The following is a 27,924-nucleotide window of genomic DNA, read 5'->3' on the forward strand; positions in this document are numbered from 1 at the left end:
TCGTCAATAAGGTTGCAAAATCAATTGCTGCTCTCTCCCTGGCTTTTGTTACCCCCCCCCCCCCTGCCCGTCATGAGATTTAGTATATAGACACACGTTAACTTGTAAATGATGCGGCAGACGGCAGTGTTTGTTCAAGTCAATTTTTGAATCTATTTGCTTGATATTTATTTGATTATAATTATTTTTGAGAAGATGAAAATCCTAACAATGAGAATCACACAAAAGCATCAACAGTCACACAGTGTTTCTGCTGTCCGCTTTCCTTCCTTGGGATGTTAATTTTTTCATTTGCCTTTTCTTTGATTTTACTTTTCACCCTGGTAGAAGATGAGAGACAATAGCAACATGTTAAAAGGTCAACAACACTGCCATCATTTAGAAATATATTTTTGGGAAATACACATATAGTTATTACAAGTTATGTATACATCTGTGTACCTGTATAATAATAATATTTGTACCCTGTCCATATGACTGGGTTGTCCTGGCCACTCTGGGTGGCTTCCCCCCAAAATATAAAAACACAGGAGGACATCATATGCTAAAAACTTCCCTATACAAGGTTGCCTTAACGTCTCTTCTCAAAGTCAGATAGATGTTTATTTCCTTGACATGTGATAGGAGGGCGTTCCACAGGGTGGGCGCCACTCTGCCTGGTTCCCTGTAACCTCACTTCTTGCAGTGAGGGAACCGCCAGAAGGCCCTCAGAGCTGGAACTTAGTGAACAATGGCGGTGGAGACACTCCTTCAGGTATACTGGGCCGAGGCCATGTAGGGCTTTAAAGGCCAGCACCAACACTTTGAATTGTGCTCGGAAACATACTGGAAGCCAATGCAGGTCTTTTAGGATTGGTGTTATATGGTCCCTGCAGCCGCTCCCAGACACCAATTTAGCTGCCACATTCGGGATTAGTTGCAGTTTCCGAGTCACGGTCAAAGGTAGCCTCATGAAGTGCACTGTTTGACCTTGGGCCATTCATCCTCATCTACCTCATAGGGGTGTTGTGAGGAAGGTCAAGCTGAGAAATTGAACGTTGATGCATCGGTTTTATATGTGTTGGTATCAACCCTGCTACCTATCTTACCTCTCATTTATGATGCCATCCTACATTAACTATTACATTCTGCTTGCCAGTCCTTTGGTATGACAGGAGAAACCAGTTCTTTAAACATCTGCAAGGGGCAAGCCGCTACACAGCCGGGCAAAACAAGAGCTTGGGGTGGAAGTTTTTTTTTGGCCCGATAGTGCATCTCAATGGTGAACTCACTGAAAAGAAGAAATGTAGGTCATTAAGAGCATTATGTTGTGTGGATGCCTGATGATCGTCTTCTAAAGCAACTACTCTATTCCAAACTTAAAAATGGAAAGCGTAATGCTGGTGGCCAACAAAAGAGGTTTAAAGACTGTCTCAAGGCAAATCTAAAAAAAATGTAGTATAAACATTGACAACTGGGAAACACTGGCCTGCAAGCGCTCCAGTTGGAGAACAGCCTTTACCAAAGGTGCCATGGGCTTTGAAGACGCCCAGTATACCTGAAGGAGCGTCTCCACCCCCATCGTTCTGCCCGGACACTGAGGTCCAGCGCCGAGGGCCTTCTGGCGGTTCCCTCATTGCGAGAAGCGAAGCTACAGGGAACCAGGCAGAGGGCCTTTTCGGTGGTGGCGCCCGCCCTGTGGAATGCCCTCCCATCGGATGTCAAGGTGATGGACAACTACCTGACATTCAGAAAACATCTTAAGGCGGCCCTATTCAGGGAAGCTTTTAATGTATGATATTTTAGTGTTTTTTGGTTTCTGTGGAAGCCGCCCAGAGTGGCTGGGGAGGCCCAGCCAGATGGGCGGGGTACAAATAATAAATTATTATTATATTATTATTATTGAACTCAGGATGCAAGGGAGAAACATGCTAGGAGGAAGGCATACTTGGCAAATCCACACTGTGATCAATTCCCGCCTGGAAACCAATGTCCCCACTGTGGAAGGACATGTGGATCCAGAATTGGCCTCCACAGTCACTTGTGGATTCATTGTTAAAACCGTGTTTATGTAAGACAATCTTACTCGGCTATGAGTGATCGCCAAAGAAAGAAGAAGTCATTTCTACAAGATGCAGCCATATATATCATTTCATAAGAACTGATGTGAGAAGTCTTCTGATAAGATGGGTGGACTTCTGTACTGCTAACCACGGAAGGCTCAAGACAAGTTGCTGATTTTCTCGACTGAATGCTAATCATCTTGATGGGATTTACTTAAAGAAGCAAAACCAGCCCTTTGTCGCAAGCCGCCTGGTTATTCAATTTATTTCATGCATATATATTTAGAAATATGTCCCACAGATATCAATGGGATTTATTCTGAAGTAAGCCTGCAAAGGATTTCATGCCTACAGGCAGCCCTTGTTGAATTCTGCCCAGGAATGTAGCCTTCAGGCAGTGCAATTATGGGCATAGTTGCTTAGAAGTAAATTTCATTGTGTTCAGTTGGGATTCTTCTCTATTAAGTGCGTTCAGGCATAATCATACTCATGTTGTCTCAGAGGTGAGTCCCAGTGGGGCTTATGACCTATTAAGTGTGACTAGAATTGCACTATTGTTTTGGATGTGGTTTAAGAAATCCTTTCATGAAATTGGATATTTTGTGGAATTTAGTCTTGTTTTTCTTTAATAATCGTCTCTCATTTAGGAGGCCCATGACACCTTTTCATTGTTGCCCAATTCTAACCTGCTGTTTCAAGTAATTATGATTTAATTGGGGTTTCTCAGCTCTGCATCAATGATCAATATTGTAGATTTGGCACAAAGTGTGACTCAACCCTTTCAACCCCTTTCTGTCTTTCAAAGGTATGCACACCTCACCCACTCAACTATGAAATAATTTTTCAATAGCATTTTGAACAGAGCCAGACGTCAAGCTCAAACGCAGAGGGAACGCAACTGATTTTTGACCCATTTCAGCAGTGCAGGAATTTTGAGAAGAAATACTGTGTTTGAGAAGATGAGTGAATTTGCAGATGCTTACCCAATAAATCACTGATAATTATTGAATATACGAGTTCATATTTACCCACTGTCTTCTTTATATAGCTCAAAAAACAGGCAGGCGGCATATGGAGGTAGCTTTACGTCGAAAACATTGAGTGCTACTTGGAGAGCAACTATTGTGGTATCATGCTATAAAAGGGAGAAAAAAGAATTCCTTATAACTTTTATGACAGAAGTTTTTCTGTGTGTACATATGTGTATATATGAATATATAGAAAGAGAGTTCTTATCTCAGACTCTGCTAGTTTAAAAGATGCTGTTTTAGACAAGGGCCTCATTATGGTCTTTAGGACATGTGATATTGCAAAGGGATCATGCTTGCAAATAATCCAAGCAGGCACTAAAGGGAATGAAATGTGCAGTCAGCCAGCTAATTTAGTATTTTAACATGTAGTTTCTTCACATTTGTAGCTCTGATGCTGCCTTCAGTATCGATGAAACCTTATGTCAACCATCTCTCTCTCTTTCTCTGTGTAATTACTTTTATTTTGCAGGAACATGAGCTGTGTTGGGACCTTGATTTGGGCTGGAGGGCTATGCAGTTTTCCTACCCAAATCTCTCCCTACAGCCCCCCAAAGATAATGAACAGAATGTGGCCCAATCCAGACCAGGAGGGTAGGGCGACTCATCAAGAGCATAACTGTTTCCCCTTCAAAGTAAAAAGTGACACTCTGTTTTTCAACCCTGTTTTTAAAAGATGTGATGTGCATAATGTTACTTGAGTAGACAAATCTCATTTCCAAATAGTCTGCTTAAAGAGGGGAGCCAAAAAGTAGCAGGAGAATGCGATCTACAGAAGGTTTGGTCAATTTTAAATGTTCATACTTACGGCTGAATACATTAACATTTTTCTTCCATCAGTGGACTTAGTAGCCTCTGTCGTCTTATTCAAAATATCTTTCACAAGGAGACCTTAATGGTGATGGAAAGGAATACAAATGCTGGTGAAAACAAGAAGCCCTTTTATCTTTAACCAATTGTTATAATAGTTTTTGTTTATTTGCTTTTTTCCAGGGTAAAAATACAGCATCGATGACACAACAAAAGCGATTTTACAGAAAGGAAAAGAAATTATAAAGAGAAAAAAGAAATTCACTTTTTCAAATCAATTTTCATAATCAACCAGACTTCCCCACGTCCTCCATCCCCTGCTTTCTTTACAATAAAAATAAACAGCAAATTAATACCTTATTTCAGTTGTTTTTGTGTTTTCATTTAGTTATATAATCCATAATTTATGCATTTCTAAATCTTAAACTTAATTTCTATCATTTACCAATTTCAATACTGAAGCGTGTTTTTCCAGAGCACTTAGCAAACTCTCAGCATTCATATAACTTATAATGTTTTTGTAAATAGTCCTTAAATTTTTTCCAGTCCTCTTCCACTGCGTCTTCTCCCAGATCTCGGATTCTGCCTGTCATTTCGGCTAATTCCATGTAATCGATCAGCTGCGAATGCCATTCTTCCAGCGTAGGTAGTTCCTGTGCCTTCCAGTATTTAGCTATAAGGATCCTTGCTGCTGTGGTTGCATATAAAAAGAAAGTTCTATCTTTTTTTAACACTCTCTGGCCCACAATGCCCAGGAGGAAGGCCTCTGGTTTCTTGTGAAAGGTGTATTTAAACACATTTTTCAACTCATTATAAATCATTTCCCAAAAAGCCTTCACCCTCGGGCATGTCCACCAGAGGTGAAAAAAAGTTCCTTCAGCCTCCTTGCATTTCCAACATTTATTATCAGACAAATGATATATCTTTGCAAGTTTGACTGGGGTCATGTACCACCTGTATACCATTTTCATAATGTTTTCCTTTAAGGCACTACATGCCGTAAATTTCATACCGGTGGTCCACAACCTTTCCCAGTCTTCAGACATAATGTTGTACCCAATGTCTTGTGCCCATTTTATCATAGCTGATTTAACTATCTCATCTTGAGTATTCCATTTAAGCAACAAGTTATACATTCTTGAAAGCACTTTCGTCTTAGGTTCGAGCAATTCTGTCTCTAATTTTGATTTTTCCATCTGGAAACCAATTTTTTTGTCCTTTTTGAAAGTCTCTAAAATTTGGGCATAATGGAACCAGTCTCGCACCTTTCCTTTCAATTTTTCGAAACTCTGCAACCTCCAAGTATCACCATCTCTCTCAATTATCTCACAATATCTCAACCAGCCACTCTCCATATTACGTAATTTTATGGCCTTGGCCTCCGTCGGTGATAACCACCTCGGGGTCTTGCTTTCAAGTAAGTCCTTGTATTTAGTCCAGACGATGAATAAAGCTTTCCTGACAATATGGTTTTTAAACAATTTATGAGACTTTGCCTTGTCGTACCACAGATATGCATGCCACCCAAAAGCGTTACTATGCCCTTCTAGATCTAGGACATCAGTGTTTTCCAACAGAAACCAATCTTTCATCCAGCAGAGAGATGCAGCTTCATAATACAATCTTAAGTCCGGCAGGGCAAACCCCCCTCTTTCCTTTGCATCTGTTAATATCTTAAATTTTATTCGGGGCTTTTTGCCCTGCCAGACAAATTTCGTAATATCTCTCTGCCACTTTCCAAAACATTCCACTCTGTCCACGATCTGAAGGGTTTGAAACAAGAACAACATTCTTGGCAATACATTCATCTTTACTGCTGCAATTCTTCCCGACAAGGAGAGTTTCAATCTTGACCAAGTTTCCAAATCCTTTTTAATTTCTGACCAGCATTTTTCATAGTTATCCTTAAATAAATTCAGATTTCTCCCAGTCAAGTTAACCCCCAGGTATTTCACTTTTGTGACCACATTTAATTCTGTTTCCTTCTGGAACCCATCTATTTCTGAGGGTATCAAATTTTTTGCCAGAACCTTAGTTTTTTGTTTGTTCAACTTGAATCCCGCCACCCGACCAAACTCAGAAATTAGTTCAAGAGCTCTTTTTGTACTGGTTTCTGGCTCCTGTAGTGTCAGAACCAAATCGTCTGCGAAGGCCTTAAGTTTATATTGCTTTTCTCCGACCTGTATTCCCTCCACCAGCTGATCCCTCCTAATCAAGTTCAGCAACACCTCCAGGACAGAAATAAATAGCAAGGGTGATAGAGGGCACCCCTGTCGTGTCCCTTTTTCAATTTTAAACTCCTCTGTCACCACACTGTTTACTATCAATTTGGCCTTTTGTTCTGAATAGATTGCTTCAATACTATTTTGAAACGCCCTTCCCACTCCCATCCCTTCCAAATTTTTCTTCATAAATTTCCAGGATATATTATCAAAGGCCTTCTCCGCGTCTATAAAAATCAAGACTGCTTTCGTATTCATATTTGTCTGTAGTAACTCCAAAACATCAATAATATTCCTGGTATTATCAGACAAATGCCTACCAGGGAGAAAGCCTGCTTGGTCCTTATGAATTACTTCATTCAGAACTTTTTTCAGTCTGTTTGCTAAAATATCAGCAAAAATTTTGTAATCCACATTTAGGAGTGAGATGGGACGATAATTTTTAAGTTGAGTCTTTTCAGATTCCAATTTTGGTATCAGAGTAATGGATGCTTCTTTCCACGATTCTGGTGCCCCCTTCCCTTCCATAATCTGATTGCATACCTCCATTAATGGCTGTGTCAAATATTCCATCAGTGTCTTGTAATATTTGGAGGTAAGCCCGTCTGGGCCTGGGGATTTGCCTATTGTTAAAGTAAATTGGCAAAGACTTTTTTTCCAGCTGGGGCAGAGAAGTTCTAACATTCTAGTAATACTCCCAATTCAATTGGGACAGTTGACGGGTATACAATATGGGTGCTGAGTTGGTCTATATACAATTAGGAATGTGACTTCGGACTCAGCTACATTAGCAACGGGAGGAAGGAAGTGTTTTAAATGGGCTATAACATTGGGACACCAGATGGCGCTGTAGAGTTGGACCCTTTGGCAACATGACTTCCCACTATAAGCTTTTTAATATGTTTTCCTGAAACGTTTGTTAATGAGTCTAGATCCAGCCTTTGTGTCTACACATGAGGCACGCAGCACAGAAAGATGTGGGCTTTGTTTTGCTTTTTCTTACCTCCTTGAAGTCGTGATTTCTTTTCTCTTTCGTGTATCCCAAACATTGCATTTAAGGAAAATGCCAAAAGATCTTTCAAATTGTCCATGACTTCGTCAGTAGCCCAGGCTGGTAAGAACTGCTTATGTTTTTTCTACAGTTAAAAAGAAATAAAAGCGGGTGGTGATTCAGGGCAGCAGTTGAAGAAGGAGCAAAAAAGGTTTTCTTGTGTGTGTGTGTTTCTTTGTGGCTGATTAGCTGTTTTCCCTGTGTAAAGGTCAGAGGGGGCAGGGTTTCTGTTGAGGCAGGGGATTAGCTGTGGGAGGAGCTTATCAGAGTTTGCAGGGCAGCAGTTGAAGAAGGAGCAAAAAGGGTTTTCTTGTGTGTGTGTGTGTGTGTGTGTGTGTTTCTTTGTGGCTGATTAGCTGCTTTCCCTGTGTAAAGGTCAGAGGGGGCAGGGTTTCTGTTGAGGCAGGGGATTAGCTGTGGGAGGAGCTTATCAGAGTTTGCAGGGCAGCAGCGCGCGCCTAGCGGCACGCGCAGTTATACCCATCTTTTAGATTTAGGGGAGCTAGTCTCAAACGTTTGTTGGGGGAGACCTAGGGTTTTTTTTGCAGGGGAAGTTATTTGTCCTGTCTTCAAGCTTTTTATGATGGAGGACCTCTGTAGCCACCCCCAACGACACGATCTCAAGATGGAAGGGGAGGGAACAGCTGCAGTCGCCTGCGATTCCTGCGCAATGTTTGCCATCTTGCCAAAGGTTGCAGGCAGCTTTACCTGCAGCAATTGCATGTTGATTGCCCTTTTAAAAGACAAAGTCCAGCAACTGGAGGAACGTGTAGCTACGCTCCAAAGAATTAGAGAGCTGGAGCTCTTCTTGGAAGCAACAGAGCACACCGTCCCCACCAAGGAGGAGACAGGGGACTGAGAAGGAGGCTAGTTCACCAACACAGGAGCCAGATATATGGAGAAACGTGACTCAAAGAAGTAGGAGGCCCAGGGTTCACTCTGATTGTTTAGAAATACACAATCGCTTTGAGGTCCTCTCCCCTAGCATGGAAGACGGAGAGCAGACTCCATTTGAGGATCTCTCCCTCATTACAGTCGATCAGGTATATGAAGACGAGCAGCAAAGTCAGTCCTCAGGGAATGTGTAGGTGACCTTGAAATGGACAGCTCACGGAAGAACCCCGACCAAACCCAAGAGGAGGCGTGTAGTGGTGATAGGGGATTCCCTACTGAGGGGAACAGAAGCAGTGATCTGTGGGCCTGACAAGATGTCCCGGGAAGTGTGCTGTCTCCCCGGGGCTAAGATACAAGATGTAACTGAACGACTGCAAGGAATCATAAAACCCACTGACAAATACCCCTTCCTCTTGGTTCATGTGGGAACCAATGACACTGCAAGCAATAGCCTCCAGAAGATCAAAAGAGACTACGAGGCTCTCGGCAGGAAATGGAAGCAACTAAATGCACAAATTGTCATCTCGTCTGTCCTCCCAGTTGAACGACGTGACCCAGGGAGAGAGGGGAAAATAGTGGAAGTGAACAGCTGGCTTCGCAAATGGTGTAAACAGGAACGGTTTGGATTCTTAGATCACGGACTGCAGTTTCTTGAAGATGGACTTCTGGCAAGTGATGGGCTGCACCTCACAATGCTTGGGAGAAATGTTTTTGCCAAAAATATCAGAAACCTCATCAGGAGGGCTTTAAACTGACTAATGTGGGGGAGGGAGACAGTGCTCCTGAAGGTAGGAGTCTATCAATTAATGAAGATGATCATCCAAATGTCATAGACCAAATGGAGCAAACAGCACGCGGACCTAGTGGTGGGAGGAAAAAATCCTTAAATAAGAGACACGGGGTAATGATTAATGGACTTCAATGTCTGTACACTAATGCGCAAAACATGGGAAATAAACAAGATGAGCTTGAGCTCTTGGTACAGCAAACTAAATATGACATAATAGGCATCACTGAAACCTGGTGGGATAAGTCCCACGATTGGAATGTAATAATGGGAGGATACAATCTATTTCAGAGAAACAGACCAGACAAGAAAGGAGGAGGAGTGGCATTATATGTCAGGGATGTGTATACCTGTGAAGAGATCCAAGATTTAGAACCTCAAAGCCAAAGTGAGAGCATTTGGGTCAAAATTAAGGGAGAGAAGAATAACAGAGACCTCATTGTGGGAGTTTACTATAGATCCCCAAGCCAAACGGAGGACATAGATGATGCCTTCCTGGAACAGATGGCCAAGCATGCAAAAGGAAGGGAGATAGTAGTAATGGGGGACTTCAATTACCCGGATATTTGTTGGACGTCAAACTCAGCCAAGAGCATGAGGTCAAACAGATTCCTCACTGGCCTTGCAGACAACTTCATTGTCCAGAAAGTGGGAGAAGCAACAAGAGGAACAGCCATTTTAGATCTGGTCCTAACCAATGTTGATGACCTGGTTAGTGGGGTAGATGTGGAAGGATCATTAGGCGCGAGTGATCATGCTCTTCTGAAGTTTACTATACAGTGGAAAGGAGCAGCCAAGCATACTAGGACTCAATTTCTTGACTTTAAGAAAGCCGACTTCATAAAACTTAGGGAAGTGCTGGGTGAGATCCCATGGACAGCAATACTAAAAGGAAAGGGAGTTCATGATGGCTGGGAGTTTGTTAAGAGGGAGATAGTAAAAGCACAATGTCAGGCAATACCAATGAGACGGAAACATGGAAGGTGCCTAAAGAAGCCAGGGTGGCTATCTAAAGAACTTTTAACTGAATTAAGATTAAAAAAGGATGTGTACAAAAAATGGAAAAGGGGGGAAACCACCAAAGAGGAATTCAAACAAATAGCCAGCACGTGTAGACACAAAGTCAGAAAAGCTAAAGCACAGAATGAACTCAGGCTTGCTAGAGAGGTTAAAAGCAACAAAAAAGGCTTTTATGGGTATGTTCGTAGCAAAAGGAAGAACAAAGAAACAGTGGGGTCACTCAGAGGAGAAGATGGTGAAATGCAAACAGGGGACACAGAAAGGGCTGAACTCCTCAATGCCTTCTTTGCCTCAGTCTTCTCCGATAAAGAAAACAATGCCCGACCTGAAGAATTTGGAGCAAATGATTCAGCAAAGGAAACACAGCCCAGAATAACTAAGGAGATAGTACAAGAATATTTGGCTAGTTTAGATGTATTCAAGTCTCCAGGGCCAGATGAACTGCATCCAAGAGTATTAAAAGAACTGGCAGATGTGATCTCAGAACCACTGGCAGTCATCTTTGAGAATTCCTGGAGAACAGGCGAAGTCCCGGCAGACTGGAGGAGGGCAAATGTTGTCCCTATTTTCAAAAAGGGGAAAAGAGAGGACCCAAATAATTACCGCCCAGTCAGTCTGACATCAATACCAGGGAAGATTCTGGAGCAGATCATTAAGCAAACAGTCTGTGAGCACCTAGAAAGGAATGCTGTGATCACCAATAGTCAGCATGGATTTCTGAAAAATAAGTCATGTCAAACTAACCTGATCTCGTTTTTTTGACAGAATTACAAGCCTGGTAGATGAAGGGAACGCAGTGGATGTAGCCTACCTTGATTTCAGCAAGGCATTTGACAAGGTGCCCCATGATATTCTTGTAAAGAAGCTGGTAAAATGCGGTCTTGACTATGCTACCACTCAGTGGATTTGTAACTGGCTGACTGACCGAACCCAAAGGGTGCTCATCAATGGTTCCTCTTCATCCTGGAGAAGAGTGACTAGTGGGGTGCCACAGGGTTCTGTCTTGGGCCCGGTCTTGTTCAACATCTTTATCAACGACTTGGATGATGGACTCAAGGGCATCCTGATCAAATTTGCAGATGACACCAAACTGGGAGGGGTGGCTAACACCCCAGAGGACAGGATCACACTTCAAAACGACCTTGACAGATTAGAGAACTGGGCAAAAACAAACAAGATGAATTTTAACAGGGAGAAATGTAAAGTATTGCACTTGGGCAAAAAAAATGAGAGGCACAAATACAAGATGGGTGACACCTGGCTTGAGAGCAGTACATGTGAAAAGGATCTAGGAGTCTTGGTTGACCACAAACTTGACATGAGCCAACAAGGTGACACGGCAGCTAAAAAAGCCAATGCAATTCTGGGCTGCATCAATAGGAGTATAGCATCTAGATCAAGGGAAGTAATAGTGCCACTGTATTCTGCTCTGGTCAGACCTCACCTGGAGTACTGTGTCCAGTTCTGGGCACCACAATTCAAGAAGGACACTGACAAACTGGAACGTGTCCAGAGGAGGGCAACCAAAATGGTCAAAGGCCTGGAAACGATGCCTTATGAGGAACGGCTAAGGGAGCTGGGCATGTTTAGCCTGGAGAAGAGGAGGTTAAGGGGTGATATGATAGCCATGTTCAAATATATAAAAGGATGTCACATAGAGGAGGGAGAAAGGTTGTTTTCTGCTGCTCCAGAGAAGCGGACACGGAGCAATGGATCCAAACTACAAGAAAGAAGATTCCACCTAAACATTAGGAAGAACTTTCTGACAGTAAGAGCTGTTCGACAGTGGAATTTGCTGCCAAGGAGTGTGGTGGAGTCTCCTACTTTGGAGATCTTTAAGCAGAGGCTTGACAACCATATGTCAGGAGTGCTCTGATGGTGTTTCCTGCTTGGCAGGGGGTTGGACTCGATGGCCCTTGTGGTCTCTTCCAACTCTATGATTCTATGATTCATCTGTCAGCCATGCCTTTGCTCTCTCACTCTCATCTGTTCTGTTGTTTCACAGACCTTCATGTTTCTATATAGGAAAACCCATTCCATGCCACATTGGGGCCCACACAAAATGGCTCACAGCCAGCCAATAAAACCCTATTACAATGAGAGGGGATTTGGTCTAAATAAATTTCCACAATTGCAGGATTAGAATTAGACTACATAGGTTTTTGAGGTCTCCTCTCCCAGCCCCATGTCTATGGCAGTTAAAGAAAAAAACACACAGTCCCAACTGGGTTGATGAACTCAATCTAGAAGTTCCCCTTTTTGTGGGGGGAGAATAGGCCTCTGCCTAACTAAAGGGGTGTTTTAGCTTGGCTGAAATGTGTCTTTGATTTCTGATAATGTCTCTTATATGGAGCATAGAGAGGTGTGTGTGTGTGGTTTTGTGTGTGTGTACCAGCCTTTCTCAACCTGTGGGTCCCCAGATGTTGTTGAACTACAACTTCCATCACCCCTAGCTAGCAAGGCCAGAGCTCAGGGATGATGGGAGTTGTAGTCCAACAACATCTGGGGACCCACAGGTTGAAAACCGCACAAAGGTAAAATGTACATTTATAGCTCTACACAACCTTGCCCCCTAAAACCACCACTGATACGTGGTCCTACCTTGGAAGGTTTCCTAGATGGAAATGCGTCCCTGAAGCTGAAAATGGTTCCTCATCCACAATGTAAACAGTAGCTTGGACCACTGCAGCTTCTGCTACTATGGTTACAACAGCCTCCAGCACAAATAATATTGAAAGCAGGATCGTTAATGACCTTGCCACAAGTGTGGCTTTTATCTGCCATGTGCCACCTGACCTCGTCCTAAACCCCTTGGTCTGTTTTGTTGGGGATGAATGAGTTTCATATAGGTTTACTAGAAATTACCTGAACAAGTAAAGCATCGTACGCATTCCAGAGTTTGTGACTGTTAAAATCCAGAAGAGCCTTCATATCGTATCCCAGGTTAGATGCTAATTGACCAAGAAATGGCTGAAAGATAAAGAGCAGAAGGATTAATGAACCAGTAAGTGCAAATGAATGGTAGGGCCTGGTCCTGCAGTGACTGCCATTTAATGGGGCAGAGTTTTGCCCTGCCAGTTCCATAATGTGGGGGGTGCTGCAGTAGCCCACAATCTTAGAGGACAGAATTAAACGGTGGGCTTTCAGAGCTTGATCTTAAGGAGCACAAGGGGTTTGAAAATCCGCATTCAGCCAAAGCCCGTCTTATTTCTGCAGTCCTCCTTACCACAGGTGGGAACAGGTGGTCAAAGGAAATTACTGGCTGCTTTGAAAGAAAAGTGCTCCTGACAACTGGTGATAGTGACCCCAGTCTCAGTGTTCCACATCTGTGAAATAGTACAGACAGCGACCATTTTACGTGTGTCCGATTGATGCACCTCTGTGCACACACTCATTGTTGGGATCTTCGGGGTGGGAGTGTGGGCATAATGGGGTTTAATGAGGTGGGGTGGGCTTATGCATGCTCCAGCAATGCGCATGGGCGCCAGGAACGAAACCCCCATGGAAATGAGGAGTTTCTTATTAGTGGGCTGCCTGTGACTGGACATTTCTGAATCTGTCCTGAATTTTATTGTTCCACTTCAGAGAGGATAGGAGGAAAGGAACAAAAGAACCCCATTCTCTTTCATTTTTGCTCCCAAAGAACAAGAGACCCCTTCATTCCCTTTTGCTAGTGAAAAGGACATGGAGAGCAGTAACCAACCAGGGCAGAGGGGTGGAGGGAGAGGGAAAGTGAGCAGGAGAGGCCCCAGTGGGCATTTTGTGCATGCCCCCTGCAAACTTGGCAGCGCCACGGCCTGCTCCCCACAGCCAACAAGGCAATCCGCCCAGACCTCTTTCATTGCCCCCTTTGGGAAAATCGATTCTCGCTTTATTTTACAAGCAGGCAGGAACATGAAAAATAAAACATTTCAAAGCTGCACAGTGCACAGGTTGTAATTTCAGAGAGATAAGAGAGTCCCTCTGGGGACAGTTGATTCATCTCCAGTTTTAAGCAGCTCAAGGAAGTCAGTTTGACTTGCACAACTGCTAAAAGGACCCGTAAGCAAAACAATAGCAAATTTATAATGAGAAAAACGGTTTATAATAGACGTTACATCAAGAAACAAAAGGCATTTGGCTGTCTTATCAGACATTCACAGCACATTCTGAGGTATGTCTACTCAGAAGTAAGCACCATTGATTTCAGTGGGATTTACTCGCATGGATTGCAGCCATAAGATTTTCCCTTTCCATTTCTTACCATTTGACTTTTCAGTTTTTCCTGGACTGTTTTGGATCCAAAAGTTTCCTTTAGAAGCTGACCGAACTTTGGACATGGAGCGCGAACAGGATAATGCAACAACTAATGAAATTAAACGAAACATATCAGCTAAAAAGACCTCCTCATATTGTCATCTGCCTGTGTATAATACATATGTCCATCCTAAATTTAGATTATTAGTGGGAAGATGCTTGAAGAGCAACCAGTCAGTAGCGTGTGATTACAACTTCCACTTTTTCTGTTGCAAAAAGTTGCCTTGGTCAGGGGCGGCTTGTGCTAAAGGCTTGGTGGGTTTGCATGGAGATAGAAAGTAGAGCCTCCATGCTTGCTAGACTTTCAGTGCTGACCTTTCTTCAGATGCCAGACTGATATTCTCAGGGCTGCTGACCTCACCCCACCATTGAGAGGAGTTATTTTTCCTTTCTCGCTCTACTGCAGAGATGGAAGAGCAAGCATGGTTCTTAGTACATTTACCTCAGCTGCACCTAGGATCTGTGGTATCCAACAAATATTTCCTACAATAAACTTCACGTTCTTATTTTCCTTACTCAGAGTCTGAGTGTGACTGCAGCAAGGGTCAAGTGTGCCCCTCCGAGCAGGTATTTTAATGCACACTGTAACTTCTGCTGGTGCATTTAAGCTCCAAGTGCCGTCACAGACTACCTTCCCCAAGCCCTTGGAGGGATGTGGATGGCGCTGTGGGTTAAACCACAGAGCCTCCCCGTGACGGGGTGAGCTCCCGTTGTTTGGTCCTAGCTTCTGCCAACCTAGCAGTTCGAAAGCACGTCAAAGTGCAAGTAGATAAATAGGTACCGCTCCGGTGGGAAGGTAAACGGTGTTTACGTGCACAGCTCTGGTTTGCCAGAAGCGGCTTCGTCATGCTGGCCACGTGACCCGGAAGATGTACACCGGTTCCCTCTGCCAATAAAGCGAGATGAGCGCCGCAACCCCAGAGTCGGTCACGACTGGACCTAATGGTCAGGGGTCCCTTTACCTTTACAGCTGGTTTTTGCAAATAGAAGCTCTAACGCTGCATCATAACTCCAAGACTTCTCTCTCTCTTATCTCTATTTATCTCTCTATTTAAGTGAAATATTCACCTCTCAGGTTGCCATGTTTCCATTGAACTGGGAGTGGAAAAGGTTAAAAATACCACACGTTTCCTTACCCTTTCCTCTGAACGTGGAACAGTATGAACTGGAATTGGTTGCCAAGCGATCTCTTTGTTCCAGATTTGGTTTCCTTTAGGAGGAAAGAGTCCGGCCAGATTGGCTTGAGCACTCATAATGGTTCGATCATAATCTGTACTTCGGACATAAATCTGAGAAGGAAAAAATGAAAGAGTGGCTCAGGATGGTATTGTTGTTTTGATCCTAGATGGTTGTTTTCCACAGGGGGAGATTTAGATCTAACTTGCATACCCACACCAACCCACTTTCAGGGTTGCTGTTCTGGTGACTGCTGTCTTCTTTTTCTGTCTGTGCCCCATCTCCTAACTGGAAATCCAGTGGGAGGGGAGGGACAGAACCAGGAGGACACGGGAAAGGAAAGACAGGGTCTTTCACCTTCTCTCGCCCTCTCTGCTGCAATGATCATAGTAGCCATTGTAAGGAGGGGAAAGGTTGGCGATGGAAAGTCACTGCGGATGCTGCTAGGCTTGTGGGGATTGCAATTATGAGTAAATTTTGAACACATGGTGGAAATCACTACACTTCTGCTTCTATTTGCTTGTCCCAATCCAACAAGCATGGGGAAACCCATCCATAGCTAAGCGGCATTTTAGAATGAATTGATTTTAGAATGTATTTCAATTAATTGAATGTGATTTTATGTAAACTGTGTTACATTTACTGTTGTTAGCCGCTCTGAGCCCGGCTTCAGCTGGGGAGGGTAGGATATAAATAAATTTATTATTATTATCATAGTTTGACCCTAACATTATATTAGTATAAATGTTATTGCTGAGAAAACGGTGAAGTTAGTTCCAATACTTGCTTCCTTTCGCTTGTATTCATCACTTAAGAAGTCCTTATATCTGTCCTTTATGAATTGACCCAACAAGTATTGCTGTCGCATTCCACGCTGTGGGAAAAAGGAAAAGGAAAAGTATGCATGTAAAACTCATTGATGCAATTTACCGTCCCCTCCAAGCTACTTCTGACTATTTCAAAGGATAAAGGAACACTTTGTGTATTCTAGGCTTGCGGTGTTGGGTGTACATTACATCATCATGAAAAAGCTAAGCTCTGGATTTTGGCCTGTTCCTTTCCGCAGCACCAGGGGAACAAGGTTAACATCTAGATTTGTAGCAGGTCTCCAAGACTGAAAAAAGAGGCTGGACCAGATTCTGTTACAAGTTATGGATGTGTGCTGATATGGCTGTAGCTCTCAGATCACTGGCATTGTTCTAGAACTGGGTTATGACCGCCATTTACATTCACAGCCCAAATGGCGGACTATGATAGTGGGAGTTGCATTTTGGCATCTTCTGCAGCCTGGGAGTAAAATGTTCACTGCTCTTCGTTGAGCGGGGGCTTATGATGGTGGCATCAGGTTTTCTTCTTCTAAACAATGTTTTGTTGCCATTCCACATCCTGCTTGATGCATGGCTTTTCCCTTCTTGCCCACAGCAATATTCTTGGAACAACACTACCTCATGAGGAAGTGTCGTTTCTAAGGACTCAGTTTGGGGCGAGGAAGATGGAACCCATGCTCAACAGCAGCAAAAGATTAAGGTACCCCCCTGCCCTTACCGGCCAGTCGTGTCCGACTCTAGGGTTGTGTGCTCATCTCACTTAAGAGGCCGGGGGCCAGCGCTGTCCGGAGACACTTCCGGGTCACGTGGCCAGCGTGACAAAGCTGCTCTGGTGAGCCGGCACCAGCGCAGCACACGGATTAGAACGTTGCAAAATTTCTAAATGCTGCAATTGACCTTAGACTATGATTGCTCTTTGCTTTTTTTTTTTTTAACAAAAATAAATTTATGTAGTTAACATTCTGTAATTTGGGTTAGTGGATCATACATAAATTATATTACTGTTTGTGTACATTGTACTGAAATGGGCATTGCTATTATTGGAGCCTGAAATAATAAATACCGTATTTTTCGCACCATTGGACGCACCGGACAATAGGACGCACTTTGTTTTAGAGGGGGGAGAACAAGGGGAAAAAAATCTCCCCCTCTCTGCCCAGCGCCCCTTCAGTGAAGCGGCAGGAGGCGCTGCACAGAGAGGGGGAGAACTTTCCCCTCTTGTTTTCCCACTCTAAAACAAGGTGCCGTTTAAGGTGCGTTCAGGCGGCTACCTCGGAAGCCTGGAGAGCGAGAGGGGTCGGTGTGCACTGACCCCTCTCGCTCTCCAGGCTTCAGGTTCCTTTCGACCTGCTCTTTGGGGCTGGCAGGGGGAAGCCCACCACCAGCCCCAAAGAGCAGGTCAGGGAGCAGCGGAAAGGCGCAGCGGACAGGCTCCTGCCATAGCCACGCGTCACCTCTCCAGCCGGGAGAACGTGCGCGGGGCTAAAGCAGCCTCCCGCGACCCTCTCCCAGCTGGAGAGGTGACACGCAGCTATGGCAGGAGCCTCTATAGCCGCGCGTCACCTCCCCAGCCAGGAGAGGGTCGCAGGTGCTTCTTTAGCCCCGCGTGCGCTCTCCCGGCTGGAGAGGTGACGTGGGGCTGTAGAGGCTCCTGCCATAGCTGCGCTTCACCTCTCCAGCCGGGAGAGGGTCGCGGGGCTACGGCGTCTTCGCTCCATAGGACGCACACACATTTCCCCTTCATTTTTGAAGGAGAAAAAGTGCGTCCTATAGAGCGAAAAATACGGTAACAACATTTCAGAAGTTTCAGAAGCTTTGGATGTTTGAGCAGTAAAGCCATTCCGTTAAATAAAATAATAAGACTAATAATTAGTATCTTAATGAGTATTATATAAAGGCAAACAAATCAACGGAATACGTTTTCATTTCTTAGAGCATTATCAGACCGTTGTGAGCTGTCCATATCCTTGTGGCCAGACATTTTCCTTGAGAATGTTAGTGGGAAAAGTTGAAAGAGGGTTTCTGTCGCCATGCCGGTAAACCTGGTGAAATATTTTGAAGATTGCGTTAGTTTTCAAGAAAATAGAATTGGATGCAATCTATCAGAATGAAATATTAGCTGCCCTGCTGCCTGTCAGGGAAGAGTTAGAAGTTTCCAGTTTATCAGAGGGAGAAAGCATTCCCCAAGCGGGGAGGGAGAGCAGTGAATCTAATAGAAGGGAGCAAGAGGAACAACAGGGAGGGACCGGCTGTTCCCAGGAAAGGCAAGGGTTAAGTTCTAGCTCAGATTGGGAGGAGGGGAGATACAGGCCAGCTCTAGCCAGGAGGTTAGAAAAAAGAGCGGGAAAGCGAAGGGAAAGGCGCCTTCGCCATTTTGAGGGTGGCTGGTCACGGAGAAGCAGAGCTCAGAAGGTATCTGAAATAAGTGACTCTGAGGAATAATAGTTAAGAACTGTTTATAAGATTATTTTGTTAATACACAATAAAAAGTTATAAAAGAACAAGAAGCGTTTGTGTGGTGATCTGAAGAGGACCACGACCAGTCCTGACAGAATACCTTCTGCTCTGCACCTCTTCACTATATGTAAAGAAGAAGCCAAAATGGAGGGAGCTGTGGCACCAGTTGGGCAAGGAGAAACCCCAGCGCTCCAGCTCACATTACAGGACTTATGGCAACAGAACTTACAGTTGAAAAGTCAAGTCGACGTACTATTGGCAGCATTGGGAGAACATAGAACCATGTTGCAAGTGACACAGGGAAACAGAGTGAGTAAAACATTTACTGTACGTCTGCGTAGCTTCAAGGGAGAAACCTCTGAATACATGGCTTTCAAGACAGAAATTTCTTACATAATTGAGATAAAGGATAAAGAATTTCAATCTGAGCAAGAGAAGGTTGCTTATGTGATTAATTTCTTGGAAGGGAGGGCTAAGGACTGTGTTATACCCCTAATATCTCGAAGGGATGCCGCCCTAGGAAATCTACAAATGTTTCTGCAGTATCTAGACACGGTTTTCTTAGACCCTGCGCATGAAACAACCACAGCTAGGCAGCTGTTGAGAATGAGACAAGGAAAAGACACTGTGGGAGTTTATTGGTCCAACTTTAGTTTGCTGGTGCAGAAATTAAAATGGGATCTGAATTCCCCAACAGTTGCAGCCCTTTTTAGGGAAGGACTGAATAATGAGATTTTAGACCAATTGACCCAAATGCCAGAACCTAGTTCCTTGGACTCTCTGGTCCGAACGTGCCTGCAATTGAGCCTACGCATAGAACGGAGGGCGAGTGAAAAGAAGGAACAATGGAGACCGCGATGGCGGGAAAACAATATCGAAAGTACAGAAAGCAGAATTGGCAACGTGCCAGGACGAGAGCGGCCAGAGCCCATGGAATTAGGGGCAGCCAGACCCCTCCCAGTTACTACCTCGTCCATGGTAAGAGGAAATGCAGGGAGAGGAAGAGACACGAGGCGTTGCTTTGTCTGTGGAAAACCAGGGCATCTAGCACGACAATGTCGCAATCGTAAAGGATGGGAGTCTCTATCTGGAGCAGACATGGGAGAAGACAATTGCCCAAAGGAACTGCATCAGGGAAAAGAATGTCCCCGGCTGGATATGGGAGCTTGCAGCCGGGTGGAGGAACAATAGAAGGCTCTCACGCGGAACCACCTATCCCAGGAACGGTGAAGGTGCAACTACAACTACCCAATGGACGTAGGGTCCAGGTAGAGGCGCTGTTAGACTCAGGAGCGTCAGCAGATTTCATAGACCAGAAATTGGTACAGGAACACAAGATCGCTTTGTTACCTTTGAATTTCCCACTATGAGTGAAAACAATCGACAGCAGACCACTACTGTCAGGAGAAGTGACTTACGAGACTCCATCAATGAGAATGGATATGGGTCATCACTCAGAGACCAGGGCATTTCATGTGACCAAACTAGCTGGGCACCCGATAGTCCTGGGCATGAGTTGGCTCAATCGTCACAATCCAGTGATTGCCTGGCATCAAAGGTCTTTGGTTTTTGGTTCGATCTATTGTATGACACATTGTTTGGGGCAAAAGGGGAAAATCTCGGTGGAAGTAATGGGAGCAGAGGTGGAAGGGAAGTTGATGGGGAATGAAAGTGAGATTCCATCACAATATATTGCTTATCGGGATGTTTTTTGTGAAAAAGAAGTGGATAAACTTCCACCACACAGGCCCTATGATTGCAAGATAGATCTAGTCCCTGGGGCACAGTTGCCACCAAGCAAGATATATGCCATGTCGGAAGTAGAATCTGCAGCATTGAGGGAGTTCCTGCAAAAGAATTTGCAGAGAGGTTTTATTAGAGAGTCCACGGCCTCGGGGGGTGCTCCTGTCTTTTTTGTCAAAAAGAAAGGGGAGGAAGGGGCACCGAGATTAGTATGTGACTTCAGAATCCTTAATAGCCAAATGAAGCCTCGCGTGTGCCCACTGCCACGTATAGATGACCTCTTAGAGAGAGTAAGGTCAGCCAAAGTCTTTACCAAGCTTGATCTACGAGGAGCATATAATCTGATAAGGGTCAGAGAAGGGGATGAGTGGAAAACCAGTTTTTGTACTAAGTATGGTGCATTTGAATTCTTGGTAATTCCTTTTGGCTTGCAAAATGGCTCAGGGGTATTTCAAACCTTCATCAATCACGTCTTGGCAGGTATACTGGATCAGTTCTGTGTCTCTTATTTAGATGACCTCTTAATATATAGTGAAAGTATGGAAGAACATGTAAACATGTCACGCAGGTGTTAGAGAGATTGAGGACCAACAGGTTATATGTGAAGTTAGAAAAGTGTAAGTTCCACACACAAAATGTGGAGTTCCTGGGATATTGCATTTCACACAAAGGGGTGCATATGGACCCCAGTAAAGTTCAGGCAGTGGTGGAGTGGGAGGCACCTAAAACTAAGAAAGAACTACAGAGGTTTTTAGGATTTGCTAATTTCTACCGTAAATTCATAGGTAATTACTCCAAAATCACAACACCACTGACTGATTGTCTAAGAGGCAAGGGGACATTCAGATGGTCTGAGGAAGCACAGAAGGCCTTTGATAAATTAAAGGCAGTGTTTGCTTCAGAAAAATATCTTATGCACCTAGATCCAAGTAAACATATGAAGGTAGAAACTGATGCCTCTGATAGGGCTATTGGGGCCATTCTCCTGCAACAGGACAAGGAAGGGGACTGGAGACCCTGTGCATTCTACTCTAGAAAATTAGATCAATCAGAACAAAACTACACCATATTTGATAAGGAACTTTTAGCTGTGCATGCTGCCTTTAAAGTGTGGAGACATTTTTTGGAAGGGGCGTCACATCAGGTGGTGGTACAAACAGATCATAAGAATTTAGAGTATTGGAGAACTGCTAGACAGCTAAACCAAAGGCAAATTAGGTGGGCGGAATTTTTTGCTGGGTATAATTTTAGGCTTGAGTACATACCTGGGCATCAAAACGTTCGTGCAGATGCGCTATCACGCAAACCTGAGTATATGGAAGGAGAAGCACCTCCCAGGTTGCGAGAAATGCTGAGATCGGATCAGTGGGGGGTGCAGCCGTAGCAGTGGACGGCAGAGAATTCCAGCGATTGACAGCAACAGATGAGTTTGCACAAAAGAAAATGGAGGAACTGAGAAAAGGTAGAGGGGAAGAGGAAGGTTTCAAGGAAAAAGGTGGATTGTTGTACAGGAGAGGGGTGCTGTATGTACCTGCAGGTGAATTAAGAGGTAGAGTGTTGAGGCAACATCATGATAACCCGACTGCAAGACATTTTGGTAGAGAAAAGACCCTGTATCAGATCACACGGCAGTTCTGGTGGCCAAAGTTGAGGGAGGACGTAACGCAATATATAAGAGGTTGTGAAGTATGTCAACGAGCCAAGGCACCCAGAGCAGCTCCTGCAGGGTTGTTACAACCTATGCCTACGCCGGGAAGGCCTTGGGATGTGGTGTCTATGGATTTTATAACGGATCTACCATCATCGCATAGGCATACAGTGATCTTTGTGGTGGTTGACATGCTAACCAAGATGGCGCATTTCATACCATGTGCCAAAATTCCGACCGCGCAGGAAACTGCAAAGATGTTTTTAGATAATATTTTTAGGTTGCATGGTATGCCATCACAAATCATTTCAGATAGAGGGGCCCAATTTACATCACAATTTTGGAGGAGGTTAATGCAGTTACTAGATGTGGAGCTAAGCCTCACGTTGGCGAGACACCCGCAAACCAATGGGGAAGCTGAAAGAACAAATGCAAGACTACAACAATATTTGAGGTGTTATGCTGGTTATCAGCACAGCGGGTGGTTAGAGAAGTTGAGTCTAGCAGAGTTTGCGTATAATAATGCAATGCATGTATCTACGGGCAGAGCCCCATTTGTGGCAAACTATGGCTTGCACCCAAGGGCATTCCCAGGTCAAGAGGAGCAGTTAGCAGTACCAGCAGCAGAAGAAATGATAGAGGAGTTGAGGTGCATTCATGAGATATTGAAAGAGGATTTGGAAGAAGCTAAAGAGGCTTACAAGAGAGCTGCAGACAGGCACCGGCGAGTTGGGGAAGAAATCCAAGTAGGGAGCTGGGTATGGCTGTCTACCAAGGGACTACCAATACGAGGGAGGTGTAAAAAGCTAGAACCAAGGAGACTGGGACCTTTCCAAGTAAAGGCTCAAATTAACCCAGTTGCTTTCAAGCTTCATTTACCTGAAAATATGAGAATACACCCTGTATTTCATAGATCTTTATTGTCAGTGTTTGTACCAGCGCATAAGTATCAAAGTTCAAGGGAACCACCTCCTTTTCCCACCATGATGGGGGAAGAGGAGACCAAAGTGGAAGAGATATTAGACTCGAGAATAAGTAGAAGGAAATTACAGTATTTGGTTGCATGGAAAGGGTTAGATGAGTCTGAGAACTCATGGGAACCAGCAGAAAAAATTAACATTCCAGAATTGCAGAGAGAATTTCATAGAAAATATCCCCACAAGCCAAAACCCCATAACTGGCATCTTCAAGAATTTTTTGAAGATATAGATAGCGAGGAAGAAGAGTTCATAGGGTTCGGTCCTTCAGAAACAGAGGAGAGCGAGGAGGAGGAAGGGGGGCTTAGGGGAGGGGGTGATGTCAGGGAAGAGTTAGAAGTTTCCAGTTTATCAGAGGGAGAAAGCATTCCCCAAGGGGGTAGGGAAAGCAGTGAATCTAATAGAAGGGAGCAAGAGGAACAACAGGGAGGGACCGGCTGTTCCCAGGAAAGGCAAGGGTTAAGTTCTAGCTCAGATTGGGAGGAGGGGAGATACAGGCCAGCTCTAGCCAGGAGGTTAGAAAAAAGAACGGGAAAACGAAGGGAAAGGCGCCTTCGCCATTTTGAGGGTGACTGGTCACGGAGAAGCAGAGCTCAGAAGGTATCTGAAATAAGTGACTCTGAGGAATAATAGTTAAGAACTGTTTATAAGATTATTTTGTTAATACACAATAAAAAGTTATAAAAGAACAAGAAGCGTTTGTGTGGTGATCTGAAGAGGACAACGACCAGTCCTGACACTGCCACTCTAAATGTGAAGCACACAACCCTCTCACAACATTACCCCATACCTGTCTACTCAGAAGTCCCAATGACTTGACTTCAGTAGGTCCTGCTTTTTAAGTAAGTGGCTATAATATTATAGCCTTCGTCTATCAGAGAAATGCACTATGAAAAAGCCGCCAGAATATCTCCTAGCGGTCCTGTGCCTTTGCAATTCTGTGCAGGGGGGAGAGGTTGAAGGGGATTCGCTAATACAGCTGTATTTTGAATTTAGTTTTTGTCCTTTTGAGAGGAGAACACAATGTACATCAGGAATTTCCAGAGCAGTGGTTTCTCCTGGACCATTTGAAAACTGCTGATGGACCACTTAATGGTTTTTATTAACTACTGTAGTGCTTGCAATCTGCTCTGTGCTGTATAATTTTTAATTATATTTTTAGTGCTTCTTTCATGTCTTATATCTTATTGTACTACACTTTGCATTTCATATAATTCAAACTGAAAAAAATGGAAGAAAGAAAATAAGTATTCAAAATCATCACAAATACTTCATGAGGACATGTTGCAGGCCCCTGAAGGAAGGGCATGGACCACAGTCCGGGAAGCCCTATTCTAGAGCTAACAGACTTTGAGGGTGGGTATCTACAAAAGGAAGACTGTCAACAATACTGTTGTGTGCTGCTAAGAATAAGTGATAGTTTGCATGCAACTTTAGTGCTGCACGGTTGGAAAAAGGAAGCAAAAGGGGAATATAACATTTTCTCATATTCAGAAAACATGCATTGCAAAATCTGCTGACAGTTGGGCATTGACATGCAGATGTCAAGTGAAATATTGAATGCACTGAACACTTACAAGCCCATTGTGTGTTCTTCATAAAGCTGACCAGAAAAACCAAGAGTTTAAATTCAATCAGACAATATTTTTGTTCAAGCTCTGGTTTGTATACTTGCTTGCTCGTTTAGACATTTTATACCCTGTCCTTTAAACAATGCTTTTTGTGTGTGGTGGTACTTAGCATCATTCATCAAAAGCATTGTGTGGGATGGGAATAATGGAAAGATGGCCACCACAAAATATGGTTAGAAATAGGGGGTAGGGGTGGGATATTCCTAGTGGTCTTTTTTAAGGGGGGAGAGAAGAGAAAAAGCTCAGAAATTTTCTCATAAAAACACACCTTCTGAAAAAAATTCGACTTAGCATGTCAAAATGCATAAAATTATTCACAGGAACATAATTTAGAAAGAAGAACAGCAAAGATCTACACTGTCAAGGTCATTGTTAGCAATGAAAAGAAGACCTCACGCTTACCACTACAACATACTTCAGTTCCCTTCCTGTGATACTTGGGAGAAGGAGACCCAAGAACAGGATGAAGAAGGCGAAGCCACAACTATTGAAACCGTGCCACAGATGCATCACTGACCCCGTTACTCCCCGTTAGTGAAGGTGGAAAGGGAGAAAGTTGTGTTTTATAAAGAGCAAATCAAGGGGTGGAGACTCTCTGTAAATATGATCTTGGAGTTTCACCTGAAGGCTACTGATTTATGTATTTTTGTAATACAGTCAAGGACTGAGAAGAAGATGCCAAATTCTGTAGGCCTGGAGGACCACACTTGCCTGGGGGATGTGCCCCATTGCTTTTCTCCAAAAGGAAGGACACTTAGGTCTCTGCTTATGGGCAGGGAACCAAAGATAATGGGGAGGTTGCATTCTCAGACCTCCAGGAAGAACATCATGGTTGTTTGAAGGTGAACCTAGACCTTTCCAATTGGCCAGAGAAGGAATAGATGCAGGAAGCTTACCCCAACCCCTTGCCATCCCCAGCTCAGTGTGTGTATATGCATTCATGTTATTACGGTCTTTTGCTAGCTGCCTTGAGGACCGCTCAATCCAGTGGTAGGTGGGGTGCAAATCTTCTAAATAAATAAGCAAACATAGTGGCATTGCTGCCAGGAGGGGAGAAACATGCCACTCGCCCACCACACTTGTTGTCACTCAGGGTAAAGGTATGTCAGTGATGGTGGTAACAATAACCCAAACCTATTTAGAAGATAAAAGGGACGCGGGTGGCGCTGTGGGTTAAATCACAGAGCCTAGGACTTGCCGATCAAAAGGTCGGCGGTTCGAATCCCCGCGACGGGGTGAGCTTCCGTTGCTCGGTCCCTGCTCCTGCCCACCTAGCAGTTCGAAAGCACATCAAAGTGCAAGTAGATAAATAAGTACCGCTCCGGAACGGCGTTTCCGTGCGCTGCTCTGGTTTGCCAGAAGCGGCTTAGTCATGCTGGCCACATGACCCGGAAGCTGTACGCTGGCTCCCTTGGCCAATAAAGCGAGATGAGCGCTGCAACCCCAGAGTCGGCCACGACTGGACCTAATGGTCAGGGGTCCCTTTACTTTTATTTAGAAGATATTCTATGCAAAAATGTATAGGACAAGTTATAATATCTGCTGGAAATGAAAAAAGGTACATTTTATCATATGTGGCGGACATGTAAGGTAATAAAAGCTTTCTGGGAGATGATATATTATGAAATTTTAAAAGTGCTGAAAATAACTTTTGTTAAGAACCCAGAAGCCTTTTTATTAGGAGTTATAGGTACCGACATACCAAAGGAGCAGAAAAGACTTTTTATGTATGGAACAACAGCCGCCCTGATGCTACTAGCCCAAAGATGGAAAGAAGACAAAGTCCCTATCAGAGAAGAGTGGCAAAGCAAGCTGATGGACTATGCCGAGATGGCAAAACGGACAGGAATAGTCAGAAACCAAGGGGACAAAAACTTTATAAAAGTGTGGGAAAAATTTAGGAGACCACTGTAAGCAGATGGAAACAAAAGCAGAATTTTAACTTTCCTTGTAGTGTTAAAATTACCATGGATAATATGGTTTGATATGAAAAAATGGAGTGTGGAAGAATATGTAGTACAGTATTAAATGTTTAAAATGGGACCCCGTGGAGGGGATGGAGGGAAGACCTGAAATTTGGAGGAATCTCTATATGAATACACTTTACGATTCTTCACTTATAACTTTGTATATGTAAAACCAATAAAAATGATTAAGAAGAAGATATTCTGTACAGATGCATAATCTCATGGCCAATTGAAGTATTTGTATGGGCAAATAATCATGGTCAGTCAAGGAGGACTTCAGCACAGCACAATACCATTATCTCCATAGATTAAGTGTTCATTGAAGAAGAGAATGTTTAAAAGCTGAGGTACATAATATTGTAGAAACAGACCCAAACGCCAATGGACCATAGTAACATTTGCCCTTAGCAGAAATTGGACACAGACATCATAGGCATCCATTATGGTCAGGATTATGCCCTTTAGCTAATACAGGGCACCTAAGATTTGCAAGAGAGGAACCGAGTGTACCTGGTTGTTTAAGGGAAAAGGAAATTATATTGCATGGCTCTAAGGAAAGGACACGTTGCCATAATCTTTTCCTGAAAAATAAGAACAAAATGGGGGTGCTTTCACATATGAATAGCAAACTCTAGGGCAACAGGATTTTAGTGATGTGTAGCTGCACCATTGTAGCTGCACAGATGTAACTATTTAATTTATTTAGTTTGTTTAGCAAAGGTCTCTGGAGGGACTCACAGCAAAGTTTTTATACAGAGGTAAATAACATGAATATCAGGACATCAATATGGATTTCACAAAAATGATATCATTTACAGAAGTGTCGTGAAATTAATAACATATAGCACAAACTTTCCACAGAAATGTCTTTTGAGATGTGGCCTCCTGAAGCTTGAGCTTCACGCTGACAGGAGCAGAAACAACATTTTCACATTTACCTCAGCTCCACAGCAGTTTTCTCAGAAGTTGTCATGCTCAGGAACTAAAATTTAGAGCCCTTTATAACAAAAAAGGTATCAACCAAAAAAAGTGGGGAACTTACTGTGCTGAGGAAATTCATAACCCATTTTGAAAGTTTAAAGGAAGCCTCACTACCAACCTGCACTTAAAGGTTCAGGGCCTTACAGAAAGGTAACATTGGGCATATCTAAACTTTCTGAGGTAACGAGTTAGTTGCTCATAATGGTGGCTGCTCTTTCCCTCACCTCTCCCACTGAGTGTGTTTGCCCTTGTTAAAGTAATGTACAGCAGTAACGTACACAGGCTCTTCTTAACGTACATATTTACACACCCCCCACCACATGTGAACATAATTCCCTGTTTCCTGGCATCCCCTCCAACATAACAC

The 27,924-nt window shown here is 43.7% G+C and overlaps 1 protein-coding gene across 3 annotated transcripts; it reads right to left on the reverse strand.

Annotated features, from left to right (window-relative positions):
* Positions 1 to 236: 236 nt before the first annotated feature.
* LOC308570113 (prostatic acid phosphatase-like) lies at positions 237 to 27,812 on the reverse strand. Of its 3 annotated transcripts, none has more exons than XM_081164817.1 (11): positions 27,515 to 27,812; positions 18,100 to 18,195; positions 16,114 to 16,200; positions 15,287 to 15,439; positions 14,098 to 14,199; positions 12,720 to 12,824; positions 7,106 to 7,238; positions 3,879 to 3,961; positions 3,071 to 3,177; positions 1,089 to 1,270; positions 237 to 320 (listed from the first exon to the last, which is right to left on the reverse strand). In XM_081164817.1, the coding sequence occupies exons 3-10, from the start codon at positions 16,192 to 16,194 to the stop codon at positions 1,114 to 1,116; spliced, it is 921 nt and encodes a 306-aa protein (XP_081020943.1). In that variant the 5' UTR covers positions 16,195 to 16,200; positions 18,100 to 18,195; positions 27,515 to 27,812; the 3' UTR covers positions 237 to 320; positions 1,089 to 1,113. The 3 variants fall into 3 exon arrangements, with proteins under 3 accessions (XP_081020943.1, XP_081020944.1, XP_081020942.1); XM_081164818.1 differs by having other exon boundaries at positions 27,782 to 27,805; XM_081164816.1 differs by lacking the exon at positions 27,515 to 27,812 and adding an exon at positions 25,012 to 25,892.
* Positions 27,813 to 27,924: the final 112 nt, after the last annotated feature.

The sequence above is a fragment of the Podarcis bocagei genome, assembly GCF_964188305.1.
Source record: "Podarcis bocagei genome assembly, chromosome: 12".
Classification (NCBI taxonomy): Eukaryota; Metazoa; Chordata; class Lepidosauria; order Squamata; family Lacertidae; genus Podarcis; species Podarcis bocagei.

Bases quoted from the DNA above. Each gene is read 5' to 3' on its own strand.
- LOC308570113 (XM_081164816.1), bottom strand. From the start codon at position 25,119: ATGCATCTGTGGCACGGTTTCAATAGTTGTGGCTTCGCCTTCTTCATC. The intron at 12,825-14,097 runs GTAAGAAATGGA...TTTATCTTTCAG, and splicing joins AAAAACTGAAAAGTCAAATG to CCATTTCTTGGTCAATTAGC. The intron at 3,178-3,878 runs GTAAGTATGAAC...TCCCTTTTATAG, and splicing joins AAATGTTAATGTATTCAGCC to CATGATACCACAATAGTTGC.